The sequence below is a fragment of the Lissotriton helveticus genome, chromosome 4_1 (assembly GCF_964261635.1).
Source record: "Lissotriton helveticus chromosome 4_1, aLisHel1.1, whole genome shotgun sequence".
Classification (NCBI taxonomy): domain Eukaryota; kingdom Metazoa; phylum Chordata; class Amphibia; order Caudata; family Salamandridae; genus Lissotriton; species Lissotriton helveticus.
In genome coordinates, this window is record NC_136063.1 from 561,556,348 (window position 1) to 561,578,171 (window position 21,824).

Sequence of the window (21,824 nt, forward strand, 5' to 3'; positions counted from 1 at the left end):
CCCAGAGCAGATAAATAAATACTTTAATGTGGATTCGGCATGTTGCCATAGATGTCATTTGACTGCAGCAGACTTCCAGCATATAATGTGGAGTTGTCCGCAGCTCGGAATGTACTGGGAGCAGGTGGTTGAGGTCCTCTGCTGGGTGATGGATACGCAGATAGAACCCCACACGGGGGCATGCATACTGCACTGGTTTCCTCATACAACACGAACTAAGGTAACAAGCAAATTCATGGACCTGGGGTTGCTGTTGGCCACATGGGAACTAACGAGAAAGTGGAAATCCAAACAGGGTCCTAGCGTGGAGCGATGGAAGGTGGAATTCACAAGCTTGGCGGCTAGTGAGAGTATGGTCAGGTTCCAACAGGCCAGGAGAGCGAATAATGAAAAGGCGATGGACCCTGCACTGGTATGGGAGGCCCTCGTGGCATTGCTGAAAGTGCCAGAATCGGACTCGGACTGTGACTCTTCGGAGGCTTCTCAGGAGAATGTTGGCGCACACAAAACATAAATAGGCTTGAGGTGGCTGTTGGGGAAAGGAAGCAAGGCCGGACATAGCAGGAATTGGACAACAAACCAAACGCAATAGGACACTGGCACAGCCTGGCGCGAAAATGAAGATTGAAAATCCTGGTTCAGTATACTTAGAACACACCGGTGGAAGTGGTCAGGCAGGGGGGGGGGGAGGCAAATATCTGCGGGAGCACCAAGTTGGGCTCCCATTATATTGTGGGGTGTATATGATACATGTAATGATGTTGATAATGGTACACGGAGTGGAGCTAGGAAGCTTATAGCGATACTGATTCTGAAATGACTGCAAGCTCAACTGTGGAGAATGACTTTATACAATGTATCCAGTAAATTGCCCCAGCTGATGATGAGCCTTGTATGGGGGGGGGGGGCTATGTTTGGGTTGAAAATCAATAAAATACTTTTTTAAAAAATGAAAGGCGTTCATTAGGAAGAATCTAACTCCTTGGGAATTCCATTTATTAAAAAAATGAGGAAGCAGTTTGATGTTCCAGAACACATTTCCTTAAACGTGTTTTTCTCTAGAAGTCCATAGAACCTTTACAAACAGAAGTCCATCACCCTGAACTTTTCGGCCACCAATTCAGCTCAATGTAAATTCTTCAATGACACCAAAGGTATCAATATAGACATTTCTGATTACTAATTCAGTAAAAGCATTTCAATTAATAGATAACATTTTATAACAAGTGTTTTTGTTATATTTGGAATGGATTAAAATTCTCAATATAACAGTATGATTGCATAGGAGAGAAACCACTTGCTTAATATGTTTTTTACACCATGATGCAATGTGAGGATGAAGTTGTGATTTCACTTTACTACTCATTTTTTCTAAATTATCAACAAAATACATGCTCTAAACATTCAATTGTGAAATTCTTACATTTTAAAGCGTGTTTTCTTGAGTATCTAATTTACTTATCATCAGAAGCTGACAATCTCACATTACGTAGTTCATCCTAAAATCATTTAGATTTCATAGACATATTTAGGGATCTCATATATAACTGAGCTATACCGGTATGTATTATTACTGCTAGACCAAATCGCCCTAAGAAATTCAGTCGAACTAAAATCATACAAACCAATAATGCAGTTAGAGCTATACAGACTAGTAGCATTAGAATCTGAAGACCAGAGATCTCTCTGTTTGAATTCCCATCCCTCATTAGTGCTAAACTGGAATGCACAATCAATAGTTGGAGATGAATCATAGAGCAGATACATCAATAACAGGCTTTGATTTAGGAGTGCAAAATAATCACATTTTTTTCTTGTGGGCCATTAATTTCCAAAACTCTAGGAGACTTTAGGAAAGGGCGTGAACCATATCAGCTCAATGGTTCTCTCCCATGGGGAAAGGAGTCTGGGAATAGTGCACACAGCATTATGCATCAGCCAGGGAAAACAAGTAGAGTCCGTATGGAAAATGAATGATGTCTATCTGTCCGCAAAGATATAATATCACCACAAAAAAGAAAAAGAAGGAAAAGAATATGAAGTCTCTCTACTCTCCCCATTCACAACGTATAATATATCCCTTAAATTTAGGGGTGACATCTCCTGGGTCACCTCATCTGGTCAAACCACTCAGTCAAAAGGTCAGTTCATATAGGTTGATTGTCATGCAACATAAGAAAGACACATTTTGTAGAAATATAGGTGGTGCAGAATACATAAACTATCAGGCCATCCCATAGGAATATTGCTCTTAAACAAAGATTCTTTAGCAAAGGCACATGAGCAAAATCGAAAGGGCAGTTTCTCAGGCATATATTACCATAGTAACAGAAATCATGTCAAACAGTCCATGTATGCGAGTAGGAACTCTCGAAATAAAACATAGTTTCAATTCACTTTTCAATTTCAGGACATTCTCCTATGATAACGAAGTCGAGCAACAAGGAAAAATGCTTTCAAGCAGGCAGGCCTTCATTGAATTTAGGCTAATATAAGCAAAATATGAAGTATTGAAATATACATTTTCATTGAGAAATATGACATTCAGATATTGTTTTCAGCTTAATTGCTCTTAGAAAGTAAGTTAATTTCATTGTAAATTGCATGTGTAACTATAGCATATTACTGCATTTTTAAAGTACCCACATATACACTATAAATTATTAATCTCGTATCTAGTAGTTCTCATTAGTACATGTATGAAGATTATTCTCTCAAAGTTTCAGAGCATTTGGAATTAGTATAAACGTACCGCATTATTTTCTCTTTTCTTACTTTGTGCACATTTTAACATAAACCAAGATAGAGTTAAAATACTACTTTTCAATAAACATTCTGGTATCATCGAATTAACATGTATTTTCATTAGTTCTTCACATACATTATTATTTAAAGAGAATGATTAATGAAATCGCTGTAACATTTGAAACCACCATAGTCACATTTCTATTACATGTTAAAAGAATACACCAATGCAGTTTAGTAAAACATCAACCTATGTTATTCAAACCAACATTTTCGCCGAGTCTACACTCTTAGCATGGTTTTACAATGCGGTTACTATTTTTTTCATGATTTCTTCAGCATATAGTTAGCGTGGCGTACTTTTGTCATTTTCTCCCAAAAGTGTCAAAAATCGGTTTTATGTGTCAACTAAGGAGTTCAGCAGTTTATCTGCTTCATCACTTGTGACTCCCAGTTCAATTCTACATTAACTTCAAAACCAAAATCCAACAAAGTCAATCTAGTCTGTCCCATAAAGAAACATGGTTTTCCTACGCCCGCATTTCCTTCTGGTACAAATTATCTCTTTTACCCCATGTTTAATAGTGTTTTACAAACTTTCTGCAGCCAAAAGGGCTCCACATGTCAAGATCAGTTGCAGAGAGTATCTCCCAAGATTTCCCAGATTACATCAAGGAAAAACAATGAAAAGCCTTTTATGTCCCTGAAGCATGATAAGAAACAGACAGGAAGGGAGGTGTACAAGGGAAATCAAATGTTCGCCTACTGATGCACCGTGGTTGCTTAGTTTCTGTGAAGGTTAACAATGAATATTATTAAACCAAGTTCAGAACTCACGCTTTTGCATTTAGTTGTTAAAGGTGTTGGCCTTTTATTTCCAAGAGAACGCAATTTTGTTCAAATGACACTACTGATTTCTACCTCATGCAGGCTAGGGGGTTACTATTCAGGAGTGAATGTGTGCCACTAGATTTAACTTTCTGAAAATGAACCCGGCACACTAGAGTGTTATATTGTGTATCTGGCAGACAGGACGGTACCAAATCTGAAAGCAGTGCAGAGCCTTTTTATTAACCCAGTAATAAACCATTTGGCGTACAAGGCTCAAAAGAACACTGCATAGTAATGTGCTCCATCTGTGCTCTGGCGCACTTAGTAGCTACAGACCTGCTTGTGCAGCTGCTTTACTCGCTGGACAGTTCCTTATGGCACAAACCAGGCATCCACTCCCCCCTCCCCCCATCACCATTTTAAACACCTACAACCGCGAAATGCTTTAGTTGGCCTGAATAATCTTTTACCCAGAAGGTTGTCTGATGTGCTTTTACAGTGTTCACACGTGGCGTGCCTGGGGCTCTGCATCCCAGATCCAGTTTGCACATCCAGTGCCTTCTCTCTGGAATAGATGCTTGAATACATCTTATCTCTTGGGGGCTTAAAGTTAATGAAAAATTAATATAATATGTAGTTTTTAAGTAGTACTCATGGGCAGAGGTACCAACAAATGAACGGAAATGCATTACTTGTATTTGCTTACTTGGATGCAAAACGTGCCCTAATAAAGGGACACATTGGATGACATTATTTCCTTGTTTGCAAGCTCTGTTATGGCGCTTTTTGTTATGAATAATTCACCTACAGGGAGACTCTGTCTTAAACCATAGGTTTAGCTTGGTCTCTTATCTTCACTTATGCTTTCCAGTTTCTCAATGTTTTTATGTCTGTTACATCTTTGATAGCCTGACTAAAGACATAAGAGATGCCAAAGTTAAGTAGTGGATTGCATGTATTCGGCAGTAACTCCTCTCGCTCGATATCTGTGCATGAAGCAGCGTCCATGATAAATAGAATTCTGACTAAAGAAACAACATGGTATTTAGTTTGTGCACAGGCAGTGTGAAGTAATGACATAATTTACTGTGTAGACCATTTGGCCACCTCGGCTTTCACAGAGTTGTGTCTGTGTGGATTGTAGATGCATCCTCCGAGGGCTGGGATGGTATAAGAGTTCAATCATGAATGTTTCTTTAGGAGTTTTCAGGTGTTGTATGGTTATTTGTGTTAGACATTTGTCAAACTCTCTGAATGTAATTCTACATTATTTGACCTAAAATGTAATTGAGAAAATAGAAACTGAAATCTTGAGCATCTCTATTTTGCTTGTACAGAGACTAGAAATTGGAAACTCCAGTATGACCAATATACTGATGCTTGAAAAGAAGGAAATTCAAAATAGCGGACGCTAAAGAAATTGTGTTTCATATTAGTATATATTTGACTCTTCTAGTGGATTCACCAGTAATGAATAATTGATGGATGGAAATTCCAAGATGCTTTAAAACAGTAGCGGCCCGTGGTGGGAGTGCTGCCGGGTGCTGACGTGGAGAGGTGGAGGGGCAGGGTGGGGGTTGGTAAACTATGGATTACGGCCGATTAAAAGGCTCTGGGGACCCTATTCCCCAGAGCCAAATACAATTAAACAGCGAAGAAGGGAATGCAACGCTCCATCCCTGACCCTTCTTAGGCCCCAGCAACCCAATACCCAAGAGTTGTTCATTATTTAAAAAGGAGAGGAAGGCTACAGGACCCCTTTCACAAGTCTCTTTTAGCCCTGTAGAACCCATCCCCCGGGGTCATCCATTTTTTTAAAAGTGGAGGAGGGTCAGGTGGACCCCTTCCCAAGCCTTATGAGGCCCCAGGGACCCTATCCCCCAGAGCAGCGTTGCATTATAAATAATTCACCCTGTTTTCCGTTCTTACAGATTTAAACAGATAAATACAGACAGAAAAACATTTATTTTCTTGTCTGTATTTATTTTTAAATGTGGATAAAAATGGAAATTGGGTGCTTTTTGAGTGATTCTAATCACACTTTGACATGACGGCAAGGCCAAAAACGGTGAGGATTGATAGGTAAGGGTGTTAAAAAAGAAAGGTATTTTAGTAAAGAGGCTTAAACAGCAGTAGATATGCACAAGGCTGACCCTGAAATGTGCAATATTTTCATATAAGTGCATTGGTGTATCTTCTACGGGTGTTCATATCACTGAAACCTGGCAGGCATTCAAACATGACTGCATATTTATTGGTTAAATACATTTGGAAATATACCAGTTTCAGTTTTATTTTTTCATAAAACCCATAATAAATATGTATAAATACAGATACAATTCACAAAAAGTAAGTATGGATAAATACAGACAGAAATGTAAAAAAATAAATACCATAACACTGGAGGCCCTAATTATAAAGGGGAGGGGCACATAGCCCTCTCCTAAAGACTCATTTGGCTCCAGGGTCCCCATCCTATGGGACCATGTAATTAATAAAGGAAGTGGGCATGCAGGCTCTCTCCTTGAACCTAATTAGGCCACAGGGACCCTATCCACTGAGGCACAATTTACTTATTATGGGGAGGGTGTGCTTTATTTTAGATAGTTTCAATGACATTTAGCAGGCACTATTGTCACTTGAACACAGAAATGTTGTACCAAAATGATGATGACAAAAATTTCCTGTGTTATTGCTCTTTCCTGTTGCATGTTTCTGTATATGAAATAGGTTATTGCCAGCAGTGTAGTTTGGTCGCCAAATTAATCATTGTTAGAAGGAATATTGTTTACACCTATGTATTATTTCTTTTTTCTCCAAACCAATAAATACAGATGTGGCCGATTTTGTAAAAGTGTTATCTGTTTCTGACACAGAAAATGTTGCTCATTAGTTGTAGATTTGGAAAAACAGAAAGGTTTAGATGAATGAAAGAAGGACCTAAGCATTCATACCTATTTCATGAGCAAACTGAATATAATAATATAATAATTCCATTATTATTATTCTGCCTTCTATAGTAACCAGGCATTTTAATGCTGGTAATAGGCACCCAGGATTAGGTAGGAGTTGCATTCTTCATATTGGAATAATATAGCCTGTCCTGGGAAATGGGCACTTTCATTATAGAACATCATATCATGGTTATGAATGTTTAAAAGGTTTTATATTGTATAGCATGTGCAATATTGTCTGACAATTCCAACTTGGATGAACAGTCCCCATGCAGTAATTTAGTGTGTATCCATTTTCCCACTCTTCCCTATGAACATAGTGTAGCCCCTTAGTGGTACAGCTCTAGCTATAGAAAAATGTGGCATATGCATGTCTACAACATTTCTACATGTTAAGTGTGTAAGGTGGTACTCTGACAAGAACAGAACTTACACATAAGAAATAAAATACAATAATGGTAAGAGAATGTTCTAAATCTTTGCATGTTCGTTGTACACATTGTCTACAGTAAGCACAAGCAGATTTGAAAAATAGGTGCAAATACACAATATATGTGAGTTACATGCAGTACCTCACATACGTTGAAATATAGAACAATTGTCAATGAAAACATGTATTGCTGAACAGTGAAAGATTTGTAGACTATGCACGCACACAGACTTACATTAATCCTGGCCTAGGTTATACAAGCAAACTCCTACCTTAGTCAATATAGCTGAACATGTCTGGAGATTTTTGTTCTGGACACTAGCAATTCTTATTTGATAGATTGTATGTTGCTGTTTGCATTATTTTCATTGTATTCTGCACCAAATGCATATGCAGTGAGGTTATACATTTGCAAAGAAAACTACAGAACAACTGTAAAGTAAAAATGTTTACTCAAGTTGTTTTTCTTAGAAACGTTAAACAGTGTCTCTATTTTTCTCAAAGCTGAGTATAGTACAATTCACAGTCCATCAACGCCCATTAAAGATTCAGATTCAGATCGATTGCGTCGCACATCAGATGGAAAATCACGTGGCAGAGGAAGAAGGAACAACAACCCGTCACCACCTCCAGACTCTGACCTTGAGGTACTGTAGGCTTTATCAAAGTCGTTATAAGGAATAATTACATCCAAAATACATGTACGTAGTTAATCAGTTTGACAAACTGGGATCTTTGATATCTCGAGCGAAAGCTGCATTTTTCATTGCTATATATTTTTGGGGGATTGGAGGGGTCTAAAAAGACAACTTTGGCCCTCATTGTGTCAAACTTCAATTTTGTTTGCTTGCAATTTGCTGGAGGGAAGCGGCTGATTGTATGACTCTGATATGGTTCAGTGTGAAAATTGTTGTGGGAATGATGCAGAAATCATTGTTTCACTAGAAAGACATCTTTATCCTTTTTGCTCATCAATTGATTAATAGAAGGATCACCTATCCACATGCAGAGAGACACATATTGATTCTGGGCTCTCCTTTCCTGCAGAGAGTATTCATTTGGGATTTGGATGAAACCATCATCGTTTTCCATTCCTTGCTTACAGGATCCTATGCTAACCGATATGGACGGGTGAGTAACAAATTTAAAGAGCAATATTTTATGCTGTATGCCAAGTCTTGTATTTATAAGAAAAGGGAATGTTTAATGAACCAAACTTATTTTAATTTCACTTGCATGTGTCGCTAGACATATGTATTCAAAGCAATCGCAAAGAAGAAATTAACACTATTTCTTCTGCACTTGGTTTACAGTATGAAAGTCATATGTTTGTTTTTGTGTTTGCTAAGAAATGGAATAGGAATATTTTTGGAGATAAGATTCTGATGAACTTATTCAATGAACTAATTGTTAATAACAAAATGACAACATTGAAAGCGATGTTACTATTGGTGCGCGCTATTCAGATATAATGATATGCTACTTTCACCAAAAATTGGTAACAGTTTTTTAATTGTGGAGCGGAAGCAAATTTTAACCTTTACTTGACTAATGTTGAATAGTATCGTATTTCGTTAAGCATTTCTTTCTTTCTCTCTTTCTTTCTTTCTTTCTTTCTGTGCAATGATTGATGTATTCAGAGTTTTTAGTTACAATTGAAATATTTATGTTGCAGTGATATTTTATTATTTTCTGCTCGATGAAACAGTATGGGTGTGTGTAATTAAAGAAGATCTTAATAAATTGGTGATCAGTACAATCCATTCACAAATCGTATTTATTTCACGGTTTGGAATGCGGCTTCAACGACCCAAGTTGAATTAAAAAGGTATCTAAAGAATACCACTTTCAATGTAATTCCTTTCTCTAGCTTATAGCAATGTATATCTAACTTAAGAGGATGAGGTTTGAGCTGTGGATAATGTTGTGTCTGTATTTTCTATCAAGAGTAGAGTGCAATACGAAATGCAATCCTGTGGTCCACGCCCAGTCAATATGAAGGATTTGTTTTTGCATTTTTTATTGGGATCGACTTGGTACTGTTTTTGGCACTTATATTAGAAGAAGCCCACTCATGGCCGAGATCTCTCTAAACATAAGTGGGTTGACGCCTGCCATGGTGTCTGGATGGACTGACCTCTACAACATGGCCAGAAGAAAGATTTTCTAAATGTTAGTATTGTATGAAAATGGGATAATTCATATCACACTTAGAAGTAGTAAAAAACACAAAATGACAGCTTTTCTAAATGTTTCACATTTGGAGAAACACTCAAGCTATGGGGCCAGTGGCATTACCAAATTTGCGTTCATGTAACATCAGACATTTGGAGGTTGCTTCTTCATTCATAAAATGATTTAAACAATTAATTACTCTTAAAAAGACATACAAACCAAAACAGTTTATTTTAAAAACGAGAGTCTGTATTATAACAATAATATGTGATTCTACAGGCAATAACAAGAAATTACAGCATACCTTTGGTCTAGTGAACATGTTAGTGAGCGAAATTAAGAACTCAAATCTATTGATTGGCAAAAATAGAATGTGCATTAACAAAATAGATGATCTGATGTCATAAATTTATTGAGGCATGTAATACAGGAAGATTTATAGCACTGCCCAATAGTTTTTCATTACATTACTCAGTTTAAATGCACCATTTAATAATAGGATAGTCTTATTCCAATTTGTACAATAGTATTCTTCACCTAAAGCTAAGTGCTAAATCTTACTGTATAATCAAAGTAAAGTAAATATGTTTCCTGAAACCATAATGATGAGTGTATTTCCCATTCAAGGCAGTCACATGCGCTCGGTAATACATCTAATATACAGATTTATTCTAACGACTGTGTGGAGCTTTCTGATAAATACTTTTCTGTAATTTCACGTTTTGTTTCAATAGCTAGTAATTTTGAAATGCTAACATGAACTTCAAGTTTAGAGCAAATACAGGAAGGAACAAAGCATGTCTTTTACAAAAAGGAAAGCATTTAGAATGTCTGAAGCATTTATTTATTGTGGAATGATTTTTAAATGACAATCAACTCAATTATTAAAGAGGAAAACCAAGAAAGATAATAGTGTTTCTAAAGTAAACAAGACTGGGTGGAATCTCTAAAAGAAGTCTAGAATGCTTTCCTAGTAGACATCCCTACCAGGCCCTCTAAAAGCAATGACAAAACTGGTATGCATAATGCCGACTACTGCCTATAGTAGAAAGTTCAAGTGATCATCCCGATTTACACACATTTTTGAGAATCTAATTTTAAACTAAAAATGCAAAAATGAAAAATGTGGGCATACTGACAGACCAACTCTTTTTCAGAATTAGGATATTACTATTGCACATTAAACGTAATGCTGGTAACATTAGTGGCTCTGAATATAGAATGGGCATGCACTATTATCATGAGTGCCTGGGGAGTGTCCATGAACGTGCAGCTGCCCTGGCGGCAGTGCATTCACTGAAATATGGAGCAACTGTTTATAAGCAGCTCTGTGTTTCACAGTGCAGAAGAGTGAATGCACCCAACTGCAGGTAGATGTCTGAAGGGGGCCATGGTTCCCTCTTTGCCTCTTCCAGAGGATTGCCCTCAGGCAGCACCAGTAGCGCGCGCTGCATCGCCTTTCGCAATGCAGCGCGCACAATGAAATTCGTTATATTTATTTATTTGTTTACTTACCTCTTTTAGGCTGTATGCCATAGTTTACTACCTCCCAACGTGCTCCTCCCCCGCCCCGCCGCCCCACCGCCCCACAGCACTCCCACAGCGAGCCTCTATTGGGCAGCACGCTAACAATGCACCATTTGTTGGTGGTGCACTGTCAGTACACCTCCTAAGGGCCTGTTTGCCTCTCTGCACCTGCATTCGTAACAGGGCATGGGCTCAGAGTCAAAGTGATTCCCTCTTTTGTATGGGGCCATGACTCTATGCAAATGAGGAAATGCTCTCCCAATATTGCGCTGGTGCTCCATGTGCACCATTGCTAAATGTATTACAAAAGGGGCTGCACAAGCATCTGCAACCCTTTTGGTAATACCACATTGTTCCAGGAGCCCATGAGTGATTACGGATTTTCAGCAGTAAAAAGTTTAGAAGAAGGTGTGGGAAAGGTGGTTGCTGGATGGTGCTGCCATTCGCAATGCTTGAAGTACCAACAAACATCTATGGGTTTTGTCCTGTAAACATATGTAAAATTATTCTTGCATCTCTAAGTGTATTTCCAAGAGTGGAAAAGTGAAAGAAAGAAGGGGAAGTACAGAAATGAGTAAGTATATTCTCTTGTTAAAAGAAGATATTAGGGAGCTTATTTACAAAATAATTTATTAGTATAGGAAGTAGTAAAGCAGGAGTACTATTTTACTTACTTTTACATACCTTTTTTAATCAGGCCCTAAACATCCAACTGTCTATTAACAAACGTGCTAAAAGGACACATACGTTTCTATTTATACTACTAGTATTTGAATGTGACCCAAATATTCACATTTTATTCAATTTTTTTATTTTTTTGTGCTGTTTCTCAAAGACATGTAAAAGTGTGTGAAAGAATCCTACATGAGTGCTCATGCCTTTGTGAATTGGCCCTGAAATATTCATAAATCACAAAATGTGCACCTTGATGATGATCTGCAGGAGTAGGTTCAGCGGCAAAATAGACATTAAAATATATGATTTGCAAACATTTTCATATATACTCCACTGAATCTTTTTGATCTCATTAAAGGTTAAAATTACATGAATATCATAATCAGAAATCTATGGTTCATAGGTTTCGTACTGCCTACTACACTACTACAAACATACAGAAAGAGATGGATATCACAATGTGGAAGTCATTTTCTAGGCTCCTGAATTTTTTATTTAAATTGACCGAAATGCTAATATTCTTTTGTAGTACGGAACATAATTCAAAGGTGAGCATCATTTTGATAAATTATAGTTTTTGGCATTGCTGTTGTTTGTGTAATTTCAAAAGCCTAACTTATGATTTGATTTTTTTTAATTATTAACATGATAATCATAATAACGTAAATCAGTGTTTTAGTATTGAATCATTTAAAATATATATATATTTTATCATTATTGTCGTGGCTATTGATACCCAATCATGATTAGCAGAACTGATTTTTATTTTAAAAAATAAAACAGACTATCTAAAACAAATGGAAGAGATTAATTCTTAAATTCTTGCTGGACCCTACAGAAAGCTAAAGCACCTCTGCCTGGCCTGAAATGGCACACAAGGGAAAATGCCCCAACAGTCTCAAGTCAATAATTGAGTACCATTGCGGGGCCTTAGAACGAGATGTGTGCTGTGCCCCACTTTTCAGAATATTCTCCAAAGAAATATTCACATATGATAATTCAAAAGAGAACTTATTCACATAGCGGTTATTTGGAAAAAACTTTGCTTTAATTATATCTTTTATTACCTATTCATTTATTTAGACTGCTGAATAGTACATGCTGCGAAATAAGTCAGGAGTACCTCTAGTAATAACCTGTATGAATATTGAGATACTGTCTATTCAGAATTCCAAAATGTGCATTTAATTAACATGCAAAATATTTTCGTCTTAGTATATCAGATTATTTCACTGCATTGAGAGCAATTAAGTAAAAGTGATAGTTTTTAAACAAGAACTTTGAAAAATTCATGCTTTCCCCCACTCATACGATAATGCCTTTAGTGAATCAAGAGGCGTGTGCCATGTGCACCCCCTTGGTGGCTTAGTTTGTTATTGTACATGGAACAACATTATAGAAAAGTTCTAGTTCAGTGAAGTCCCTGATCTAATGTAATTGATGGTCCTCTCAAATGTGGTAATGCAGAAAAAGGAGGCACAGTGTAATAATACAACTGCCTATGTTCACACAGTTTGGTCAAGTGTGGAAGCTGCCTTTATCCCAGGTTTTATTTTTTTACATTATTCAGTTCAGCCAGTAAATGGGTATCTCTTTTCCTCTCTTGTTATACATTCAAATGCAATGCTTTGTCTATGATTCTTGGCGCAGAAGCTGAGCGGGTAGGTGGCAGATACAAGCCACATCAATGTTCAGTTCATTTTCGCTTGAGGCTACAAGATAATCTAGGGCTGAGTCAGGCATCTATGGCTCTATCTCATAATGGCAATAACGAGGACGAGGACAAGGGCACATGAAACATATGATTTGACTATCATGAACAATTCAGAGCAAAAACGCCACAGTGCAGGTCTTCTTATTTAAACAATCATGTTTCTCACTACATCATTGAGTATATTATGAGACTGGTTGTTCTCTTCCCTATGGCAAAAGTAAAATGATTGTTGGGTTACAGTTCTGTTTTTCATATCATATACTTCGTTCCAGAGTTTAGTTTAATTTAAGTTTTTTCTATCTTTTGTTAAAAAAGGAGCAAAGAAATATTTTCAGAAAGCAATTACCCAAAAGAGCACAATTTCTCACAATGGGAAGCAGATTAATACAAAAACATGTTTTATGGTTCCATTGTTTCCATCTTGCCCATTACCCAACAACTGAGGTGTGAGTGGCTCTGATGGTGAGACTTGGGGACTACTCTCCCCAAGGAGACGCCACTGTGCAGTAGAACCTACCCATATTTTAAATACAGAGTTCAGAACCAGTATATTTTGACAAAGTGGTAAAGACAAGTCTAAATGTTGTGCATCCTATAGTCACGGCTAAAACGTTCCCACTGTCTCATGTCGAGTGGTGGAGGTTGGCTATTTGTGCCTTTCCACCTCATAAAAGTGTGCACCTTGTTGGGGGAATCTTTGTCAAGAATATTTTAGAGCACTCACTACCTTAACTGAACCTGTTTCTAAGCACTCCTAATGTTTACAGACAAGAGACGAAAGGAATAAGGCAATTGTGAGACCTAAGATTCTATTTCAATCCATGTAATAATAAATCTCTTCCTTTGTACACTTGACTCACCAAATGTAGTGATAGCCAGCAGTGAAGACTTACCCTAGTGGGCAGTGGAGGAACACTGACTCAGATACAGCATAACACAATATTGTCAAATCCATTACTCTTCCAGACACCAGAGGTTTAACTGAGTGAGAAGTACGGGATGAACCCTCAAAACACTCCATGACACACTTTCCACACTATTTACATGCTTTGCTTCCCCTGCATCAACCTTTACCTCCCCCACAGCACCTCCTGACCAGGGCAGGAGGTGCAGGGCGGTGACGTGGGGAGGGGGAGGGGCAGGGTGGGGGGTAGTAATGTATGGATTACGGAGTTTTACAGGTAAGTAAACATTTAAGTAAATAAAATGAATTTAGTTGAGTACACTGCATCCCAAAATGCGATGCAGTGCGCGCAACGAAATTCGTTTGATGTATTTAAATGCTTACTTACCTGTAAAACTCCGTAATCCATACATTACTACCCCACACCCTGCCCCTCCCCCTACCCACGTTACCACCCTGCATTTACTCCCACTGCCGGCCGTGGCAGCTCCTGATCCATGTGACTCTTCGTCATGCCACAGACCATAATTTCTGGCTCCAGTGAAAATATTTGTGAATAGTCCTGTACTTGTTTAGAGATGAAAAAATGACCAATTTGCTTCTGCTGAGGAATTGGCAGTGAGTTCCTTGAAGTTAATGCAGAAACGTTAAGGACTCATTCAACCAGTCCAAACTTGATACGCTAAAATAATCTCCAATTCAAGATTTGAGTTGTTGGCAGGGAGTATTATATTCAAACTGATATACAAGAAATAGTTGCTTAGTCTTGAGAATCGTCTTGTGCACCACAAAGCAAATTTTAAACATCACTCTCTGACCTACGTGTGAGCCATGATAGAACTATCAAGTCATGATTCCACCATTATGGCTACAGTGTTATGAAGATGCTGTAACTAAATCAATATACATTATGACAGTCTTTAATGTCACACATAGCATATTCAAGTAAACAAGAGAAAACTGCAGTATTAACTGCCCTCTGTATGGGTGAGGTCTCCGAGGAAGCATTTATCCCAGAATTAAAAGCTGACAGTGGCATGATTCAGAACTCCAGTGATTACGGGGTTATGAATCAGTACAAAGTCTAAAAAAACTGAAACACTACGTTTTGAATAATTGGAAAAGGAGTAGAAGGAAACAACATGGATTCTCACCAGACATTAGGTGCTCAAAGTTTTTGTCACCAAACATGAGTACTTCAGTTTATTGCTATGTAGCGTACTGCAATAATACAATAGAATACATGTTAAAATGTAATCCCTGCACCGTTCAGAATTTATCAATTTGTTTGTGACACATGTGTGGTCTAAATACCTCATCATTTGTAGAGATCACTGATGAAGAAACGCTTCTTTTGTCTAGAGAATTCTTTGGGTAGAAAATTTGACCCAGGCAGACACGATTCTGTGCCTGGATGTGATTGCATCTCGGAATGGACACAAGGCTTTGCCTTCAGCTTGCTAATGATGCACTCTTGGTGTGCAGATAAAGAGCTGAGCTATTTTATTTTTGTGGAACGTGAAGCCAGAGATCATGTGGTCACCTCTGCATCACCAGTCACTCGCTCATGGGACCACCTGATGCACAGCAATCAAGTTAGCAAGTACTTAAAAAGAAATAAACATAATTTTAATGTTAACTACTAGGCTGCCTCAAACGAACTATAGCTACCACCACTGACACTTAGGGCCCATCTAGAGAAATTGTATTAATAGTATGTCAGAGCAACAAAGGGGACAGCATCTGCTTTCACCAATAAAGCAGATACCCAGATGTGTCTTACTAATTGTGTGGTAGTTGATTTCACAACCTATCTCACCAAGTGTGTGTCACTACTCTAATTTGAAACTGTCTCAGTCCATTTGTGGCCATCGGGGACTAGAATTAATAAGCTCTACCTCTGATGTTTCTTGCCTGGCCATCCAAGATTTATCAGTCTGTATTGGTGTAGCGTTGTCTTCTATATTTTGATACTGATGATTTGAAACTCTTGCTAATTAGCCTTATTACAGAGCCCGACATCCTTCAACTCCAGTAACATACTCAGATCATTCTAGTTTAAATAAATAATTTTGCTCAGCCATTTTACAATCCAGAACTGACCACGTTGATCAACAAGGGCCAGAAAATTACCAGATGGTCGTGGTAACCAGACAGTGCAATTTGTTGCATTTAATTCGATGCATATAAGTGTGACTTCTGTGTTGAAAGTCTGGCATGTCCGTGGCCTCAGTTCACCAACATTTTCTGCTTTTCCTCCTTGCTTCATTCTTCTTCTCCCATTAACCAACTTCCTTCTCTGTTCACTGATGTCACTGTGAGAGTTGCATAGGTGGATTATCAGGAGCAGCTTGTATTTGGTAAACGAGGCGAGGCGGGTGAGGGCGCCATGAGGGGGGACGGGCGGAGGACAACGCAAAAAACATATGCAAAAGAGGCAAGGTGAGGCAGGAAACAGGGGACAACAAAGACAAAATAATAAAAAATTAAACGTACTTGTTGCCGCATCTCGTCGCACTTGTCCACTTCTCTCCACTGCTGCAGGCATGCACAAGCTCCCAGCTGGCCCTGCAGCCAATCCTGAAGCTGCTCTCATATGAGAGCAGCTTCGGGATTGGCCTGAGTGCCGATAATGTGGCCTCCAGGACAGACTGGGAGTCTGTGCCTGCTCTCTCCAGCTCCAGCAATGCAGCTGGGATTGGAGAGGGGTCACTGCGCAAGTGGTATTTGGCCAGCCTGAGACCGCCGGCCAAAAACCACATGGGTAATGTAGGTAGATCCCACCACCCCCCCTCCAGCCCTGGCCCTGGCCCAAACGCTGGCCCTGGCCCAAACCCATGGCACAAAAAAAAAGCGGGTTTTATTTTTGAATTTTTTTAACTGCTGTCGGGGGGGGATGATGCTCCTCTGCCATAGTGCAGGAGATGCCGCTGTTTATAGATAAGTGACCAATAAATAAATAAATTCCTTCTTAAATAAATTAATTTTTCATTTCTTGACTTGTGGACTTTACATACCTTAGAGTGGAGAAAGTGCAATAAGTTATATATAGCTGCACTTTCGAAATCAGACTATTTTACATACTTTATCATTTTCCCCCTAACTTTAAGGCATTGATGTCTTTATTAAAAATAGAACACTCATTACCATAGATTAATCTTTCTCTAAAAACATACTTAAAGAATTTTAGCAATACTTTAAAGTGGTGTGCCTTTATAAATACATCCAACTGCGAGTTCAAGCTTATACATTACATAGCAGTGCTCTGTGAATCTCCTTGTTTTGGGAAACAGGTGTTAATTAGAAGTGTGTTCTGATTATTATGTCTTGGTGCTTTATATTATTAACAATATTACTAGCAGTAGTTGTAGCGGCTATATTAGCCTTATTATTGTTCTAACTTTAAAGATATGTAATGGAGAGCTCATTGTGCATACAAATAGCAATCTACTGGATGCCTGAGTAAAGCACTTGTTTAGTTGAGCAAAGGGAGCACCACCAAAGTTCAGCTATGTAGTGGTGAAAACTAATGTTCACAGCTAGGTCTGAACAAGGCTTATTTAACCCATTAGAAAGTTACATGCTAGAGTTGCACTGGGGTGGAGGGCAAAAGGTATTTTGCAAGTGGGGAATTTGTTTGACACGAGTGGTTCCCTTATGTCTTATGAAGAGTTGTCTAGACAGTATAACTTGTCTAAATCTCAAATTTCTTCAAGTTCGAGATTTTATTAGTTGGGAAAAAATTACACCGGCACCCAATATAGTATTTGAGGCTATTAAGCGACAGGATAAAATTGGGGTGATTTATAAGCTATTATTGTCACATAGAAGTGATGATCTAGATAAACATAATGCTAAATGGTCTATGATATTGGGGGTAGACAACAAATCTATAAAAGATGTTATTACAAGATCTAGGGAAGCTCTGCTCTCCGCCAATTTAAAAATGCAATGCTTTAAAATGGTCTTTAATATGTATTATACGCCGGCACATATGCTTAAATGGGGGACAGGGCAAGATGGTAAATGTTTTCAATGTGGGGGGGTCGATGCAGATATTTTGCATATTTTTTTCAGTTGTGGCCAATTGACAAATTATATAGTTAGTATAGAGAAATTTTTGTCTAGGATTATTGGGATCCCTATGGGTATAACACCTGCAATTATGCTTTTGCGTATGGGGCCTGAACTTGAGAAGGGTACCCCTCTGTTTAAACATGGATACTTGATTTTTATAGCTATGGCGGCTGCCCGGCTTTGCATTACGGCTGAACGGCTACAAGCTGACCCTCCTCCTTTTGAACATTGGAGGGCAAAGATGTATAATTTATTTAATTTAGAATTAAGTTTGTATTCAGTTAAAGGGGCGAAGAAACGTAAAATGGGTTTAGGCATTTAGGGGTTGTTTTCTGATCATATGAATATATGAATTAATGACAAATGTATGTTTAAGTAATTTGAGTTACTGTGGAATAAATAAATTAAAAAAAAAAAGAAAAAGAAAGTTACCTGCATATGACCTTTGTACATTACTCTTCCTGTAGGCAAAGTGTTTTTCTTTGAAATTTTTTGAGATGACAAAAAAATAACGTGCAATATATGTGTGCGCGTGGACGTGTACTTTATTAACCACATGCTGCTATGTCAAGTATATATTGACATTTTTACGAAGTGCGAGCCAGGTGGGAGACACATCATAATCTAATTTCATGAAAATACAATTGGACTAAAGTTAATTAAAAATAAGACAACAATAGTAGGGAAAGAAATTACACCACCATCCTATGCAAAACTTAAAATAGTAGTAGAACTTGAAAGCATCTCATTGCATTTATCAGGAGCACAATTTAAACAAGTTTTGTCTTGGAGGCATCACTTGTTTTTATTATTCTGAAAAATAAATTAATTGGATTCTACAAAGCTTTTGCTTTAAAATAGATAATTCTGCCATAAATAACTCGCACAGCAGCACAAATGACCTTTAAGTGAATACAAAGAGTAGGGGTGAAAATAAGAGTTGTTTCAACAGTGATGTGGCAGAATTAAATATCACTTTGAGCGGATGCAGGTCTGTAGGAGGCAATCAGCACTGCCTTAGTGGGAAGAGACAGGACCAAAGCTGTCCCACCAAAAAGATCCCATTGTTCAACTTGAGCAGCACATGGACCTGGGCATCACAACAAAAACACGTTGCCGGTTTAGAAAGCATAGCAAACTCAGAATTGTGAGAAACAAGCTTACATACATGAAGTGACAGGCAAGTTTTCATGGAAAAGTAAGCATATACGTAATTTCAGTTTCTTTGAGACATGCCTTTCTTACAGTACTTTCAAATGGAAGCTGGGAAGGAACAAAAAGACTAATGACTACAGCTCACGTTAGGAGCTACAGACAGTCACAGCACTATGGAGTCACTTAGCATTCAATCACAGGATTCCGGATTCAAAAGGTCCAAAATAGCATTGATTATGATCCAATGAACCATTATGCATCAGCCTCCTGAACAAAAGCATTAAGAGAAAAATAGAGGCATGATAAATCTTTTGCACTCTTATCTGATGTATGATATGGTTAGGCTTCGTTAGCAATACAGAAAACTGAGACAATATCAGATTGTAAAATACCATTATTTACACCTGTGTTTTTTTCTAATGATTATAACACCAGGCATTCCTCAAAATTCAAACTTAGGTGTGATAGACAAAAGAGAGTTCATTTTAATATTAAAATGCTTAATGAAGAGGGTGATACATGCATCACACTAAGAAGACATAGTGCTGCGAAGTAGCATACGAGTAGGAGGACAGATTCATACATTGGCTTTGCTTCCGTGAACAAGCATTATAAATTCCTATGCTTGTAAACGGAGATAACCTCCATAAAATGCACAACGTGTTGCTGGTACTTTGACCCTACATGCTTAGATTCTTAAAAAGTGCACAGTAGAGTTATGGAAGATTTAAAAACAGGTCAACATTATTTTGACCTTTGCTAGAGTTTCAAACCATTGTAAGACTATGTATTTTAGTTTTAAATAATCCTGTAATTGTTTTAATGCAGTTACAATATTTAACACATTGAATATACTTATACAAATGCCTTCTTATAGTACTAGTTCTAGTGCAAATGTTTACTGGTGCTGCTGTTAAACATAATTCCTAACACTCTACTGGTTCAATATTAGTACCAACTTTAATTATCTTTTTATTTGTGGTCAGGAAGAATAAAGTCTTTAGTTATCTTACAAGATGTGCACCTTCAGCTCATTTCTCACTCGTAGATGTGATAAGACAGTTCTGATGTTCAAGGGGATGTTGGTCTAGATCCTGGGGCTAGAGATGAGTAAGCTTGTCCTCTTGTTTCCTCTTTTTTTTGCAGTAGTGGGTAGTCATTTTTTCAGGCAGGTATGGAGGAGTATACACTGTTGTATGTGATGCAGTATGTCTTGAAGATGATGCTGGTTTGGAGGGAGAACAAATGTAGTTCTATTAGGATAAATGTGATATGTTCAAACCTCTTTTGACCTATGAGGTGTGTTGCGGCATGGACAATGCTTTTCAGAGGAGTCTGTGTGGTGTCAGGGAGGCCCCAGAACAAGGCATTGCTTCTATCGATGTGTGAGAGGACTTGGGTTTCTGGGAGGAATAGATGTCTTGGTTTTCTTAGCAGTATGTACTCTGAAGGAGAATTCAGTGTCAAGAGTCAAACAAGTGATATTACTCTCAGTGTCAGTAAGGGTGAATATTTTTTTCAAGTTCATTTCAGACCCCCATGCTGAAGTTTTGATTGTGTTACTACTGGTGAACAGATTTAATACTATTTTCTTGAATTCACTTTTAGATAGGTGCTGAACATTCACTTCTATATGAGATTAATGCAAGTTTTAAGTTAAGCGGTTTTTGGAGAGGTCCTGATTTTCACTTAGAGTTGAGTGTTATCAGTGAATTGATGGATCTTGATGCTGCTCTTGCTACAGGGTCCCAGGGGTTGAAGATGATGGAGGATGACATGGAGCCCTGATGCACACCATAGCAGATGTCTTGTTCTGTGAAATTTAGGTTCCTATATGGACAAATAAGTGGCTGTTGGTGCGGCAGTACCTTTACCCTTATAAGACCATGTCAGAGAAATCTATAAAATTTGCAGCGTGTCGATTAGTAGTTGTGATTGACTGTTTATTCTCTTTTCAGTAAATCATTGAAATATGTTTCTGAAACCTCAACTGATCCTAGCCCTTGTTTTTTCCCATTTTGGAATTTTTTGAATGGTTTCATTTTGTTAGATGATGTTTTTCTTTTTCCCATTTTGGTATCTCTCATTGTACGGCTTATTGGATTCTATGGCTTGTTTTATTGTATACATGAGTTTGTGCAATATCCACTTAACAAATAAAAAACAATTGAACTGTAACAATTCCATTTTTATGTTACTGACTATGTAATTGGCATTAAACAGTTGGTTTTGGATTAAAAGTGTTCACAGTTTTTACAATTGCTATTTGATCATACATTTTGGTGAAATGTATTGAGCAAAGAGACAATCAGACATCTCCTTTTAAAACATTCATAATTCAAATATTTGCATTCAGTTGCAAGTCAGAGATGATACATTTGAGGCAAAAGTTATATCAGTAAGTATTTGCATATGTTACACTTATTCTTCATTCAGGAAATAATTATAACAGGGAATGTAGCCCTAACCACATTGTCCTCTCTCACATTTTGAAAGTCGTTTAGAACATGAGCAAAAGGAGTTCCCCAATTTTGTATGAAAAATAAAATGTATTGAATTATTAAATGTAGTAGCTTACTATGAGCAGGAAAGAATGCAGTTTGTGAGGCTTATGCCTCCCTTGTCGATAACTTGAAA

At 37.8% G+C, this 21,824-nt stretch overlaps 1 protein-coding gene across 4 annotated transcripts in view; it reads left to right on the forward strand.

The window, feature by feature from the left end:
• Positions 1-21,824, forward strand: part of EYA1 (EYA transcriptional coactivator and phosphatase 1) — a 265,134-nt gene that overhangs the window by 122,901 nt on the left and 120,409 nt on the right. For all 4 annotated transcript variants that reach the window (XM_078687154.1, XM_078687153.1, XM_078687155.1 and 1 more), the window contains 2 exons: positions 7,465-7,607; positions 8,008-8,091. In XM_078687154.1, coding sequence (XP_078543280.1) covers positions 7,465-7,607; positions 8,008-8,091 — 227 coding nt within the window. The remainder of the gene's footprint in view (positions 1-7,464; positions 7,608-8,007; positions 8,092-21,824) is intronic.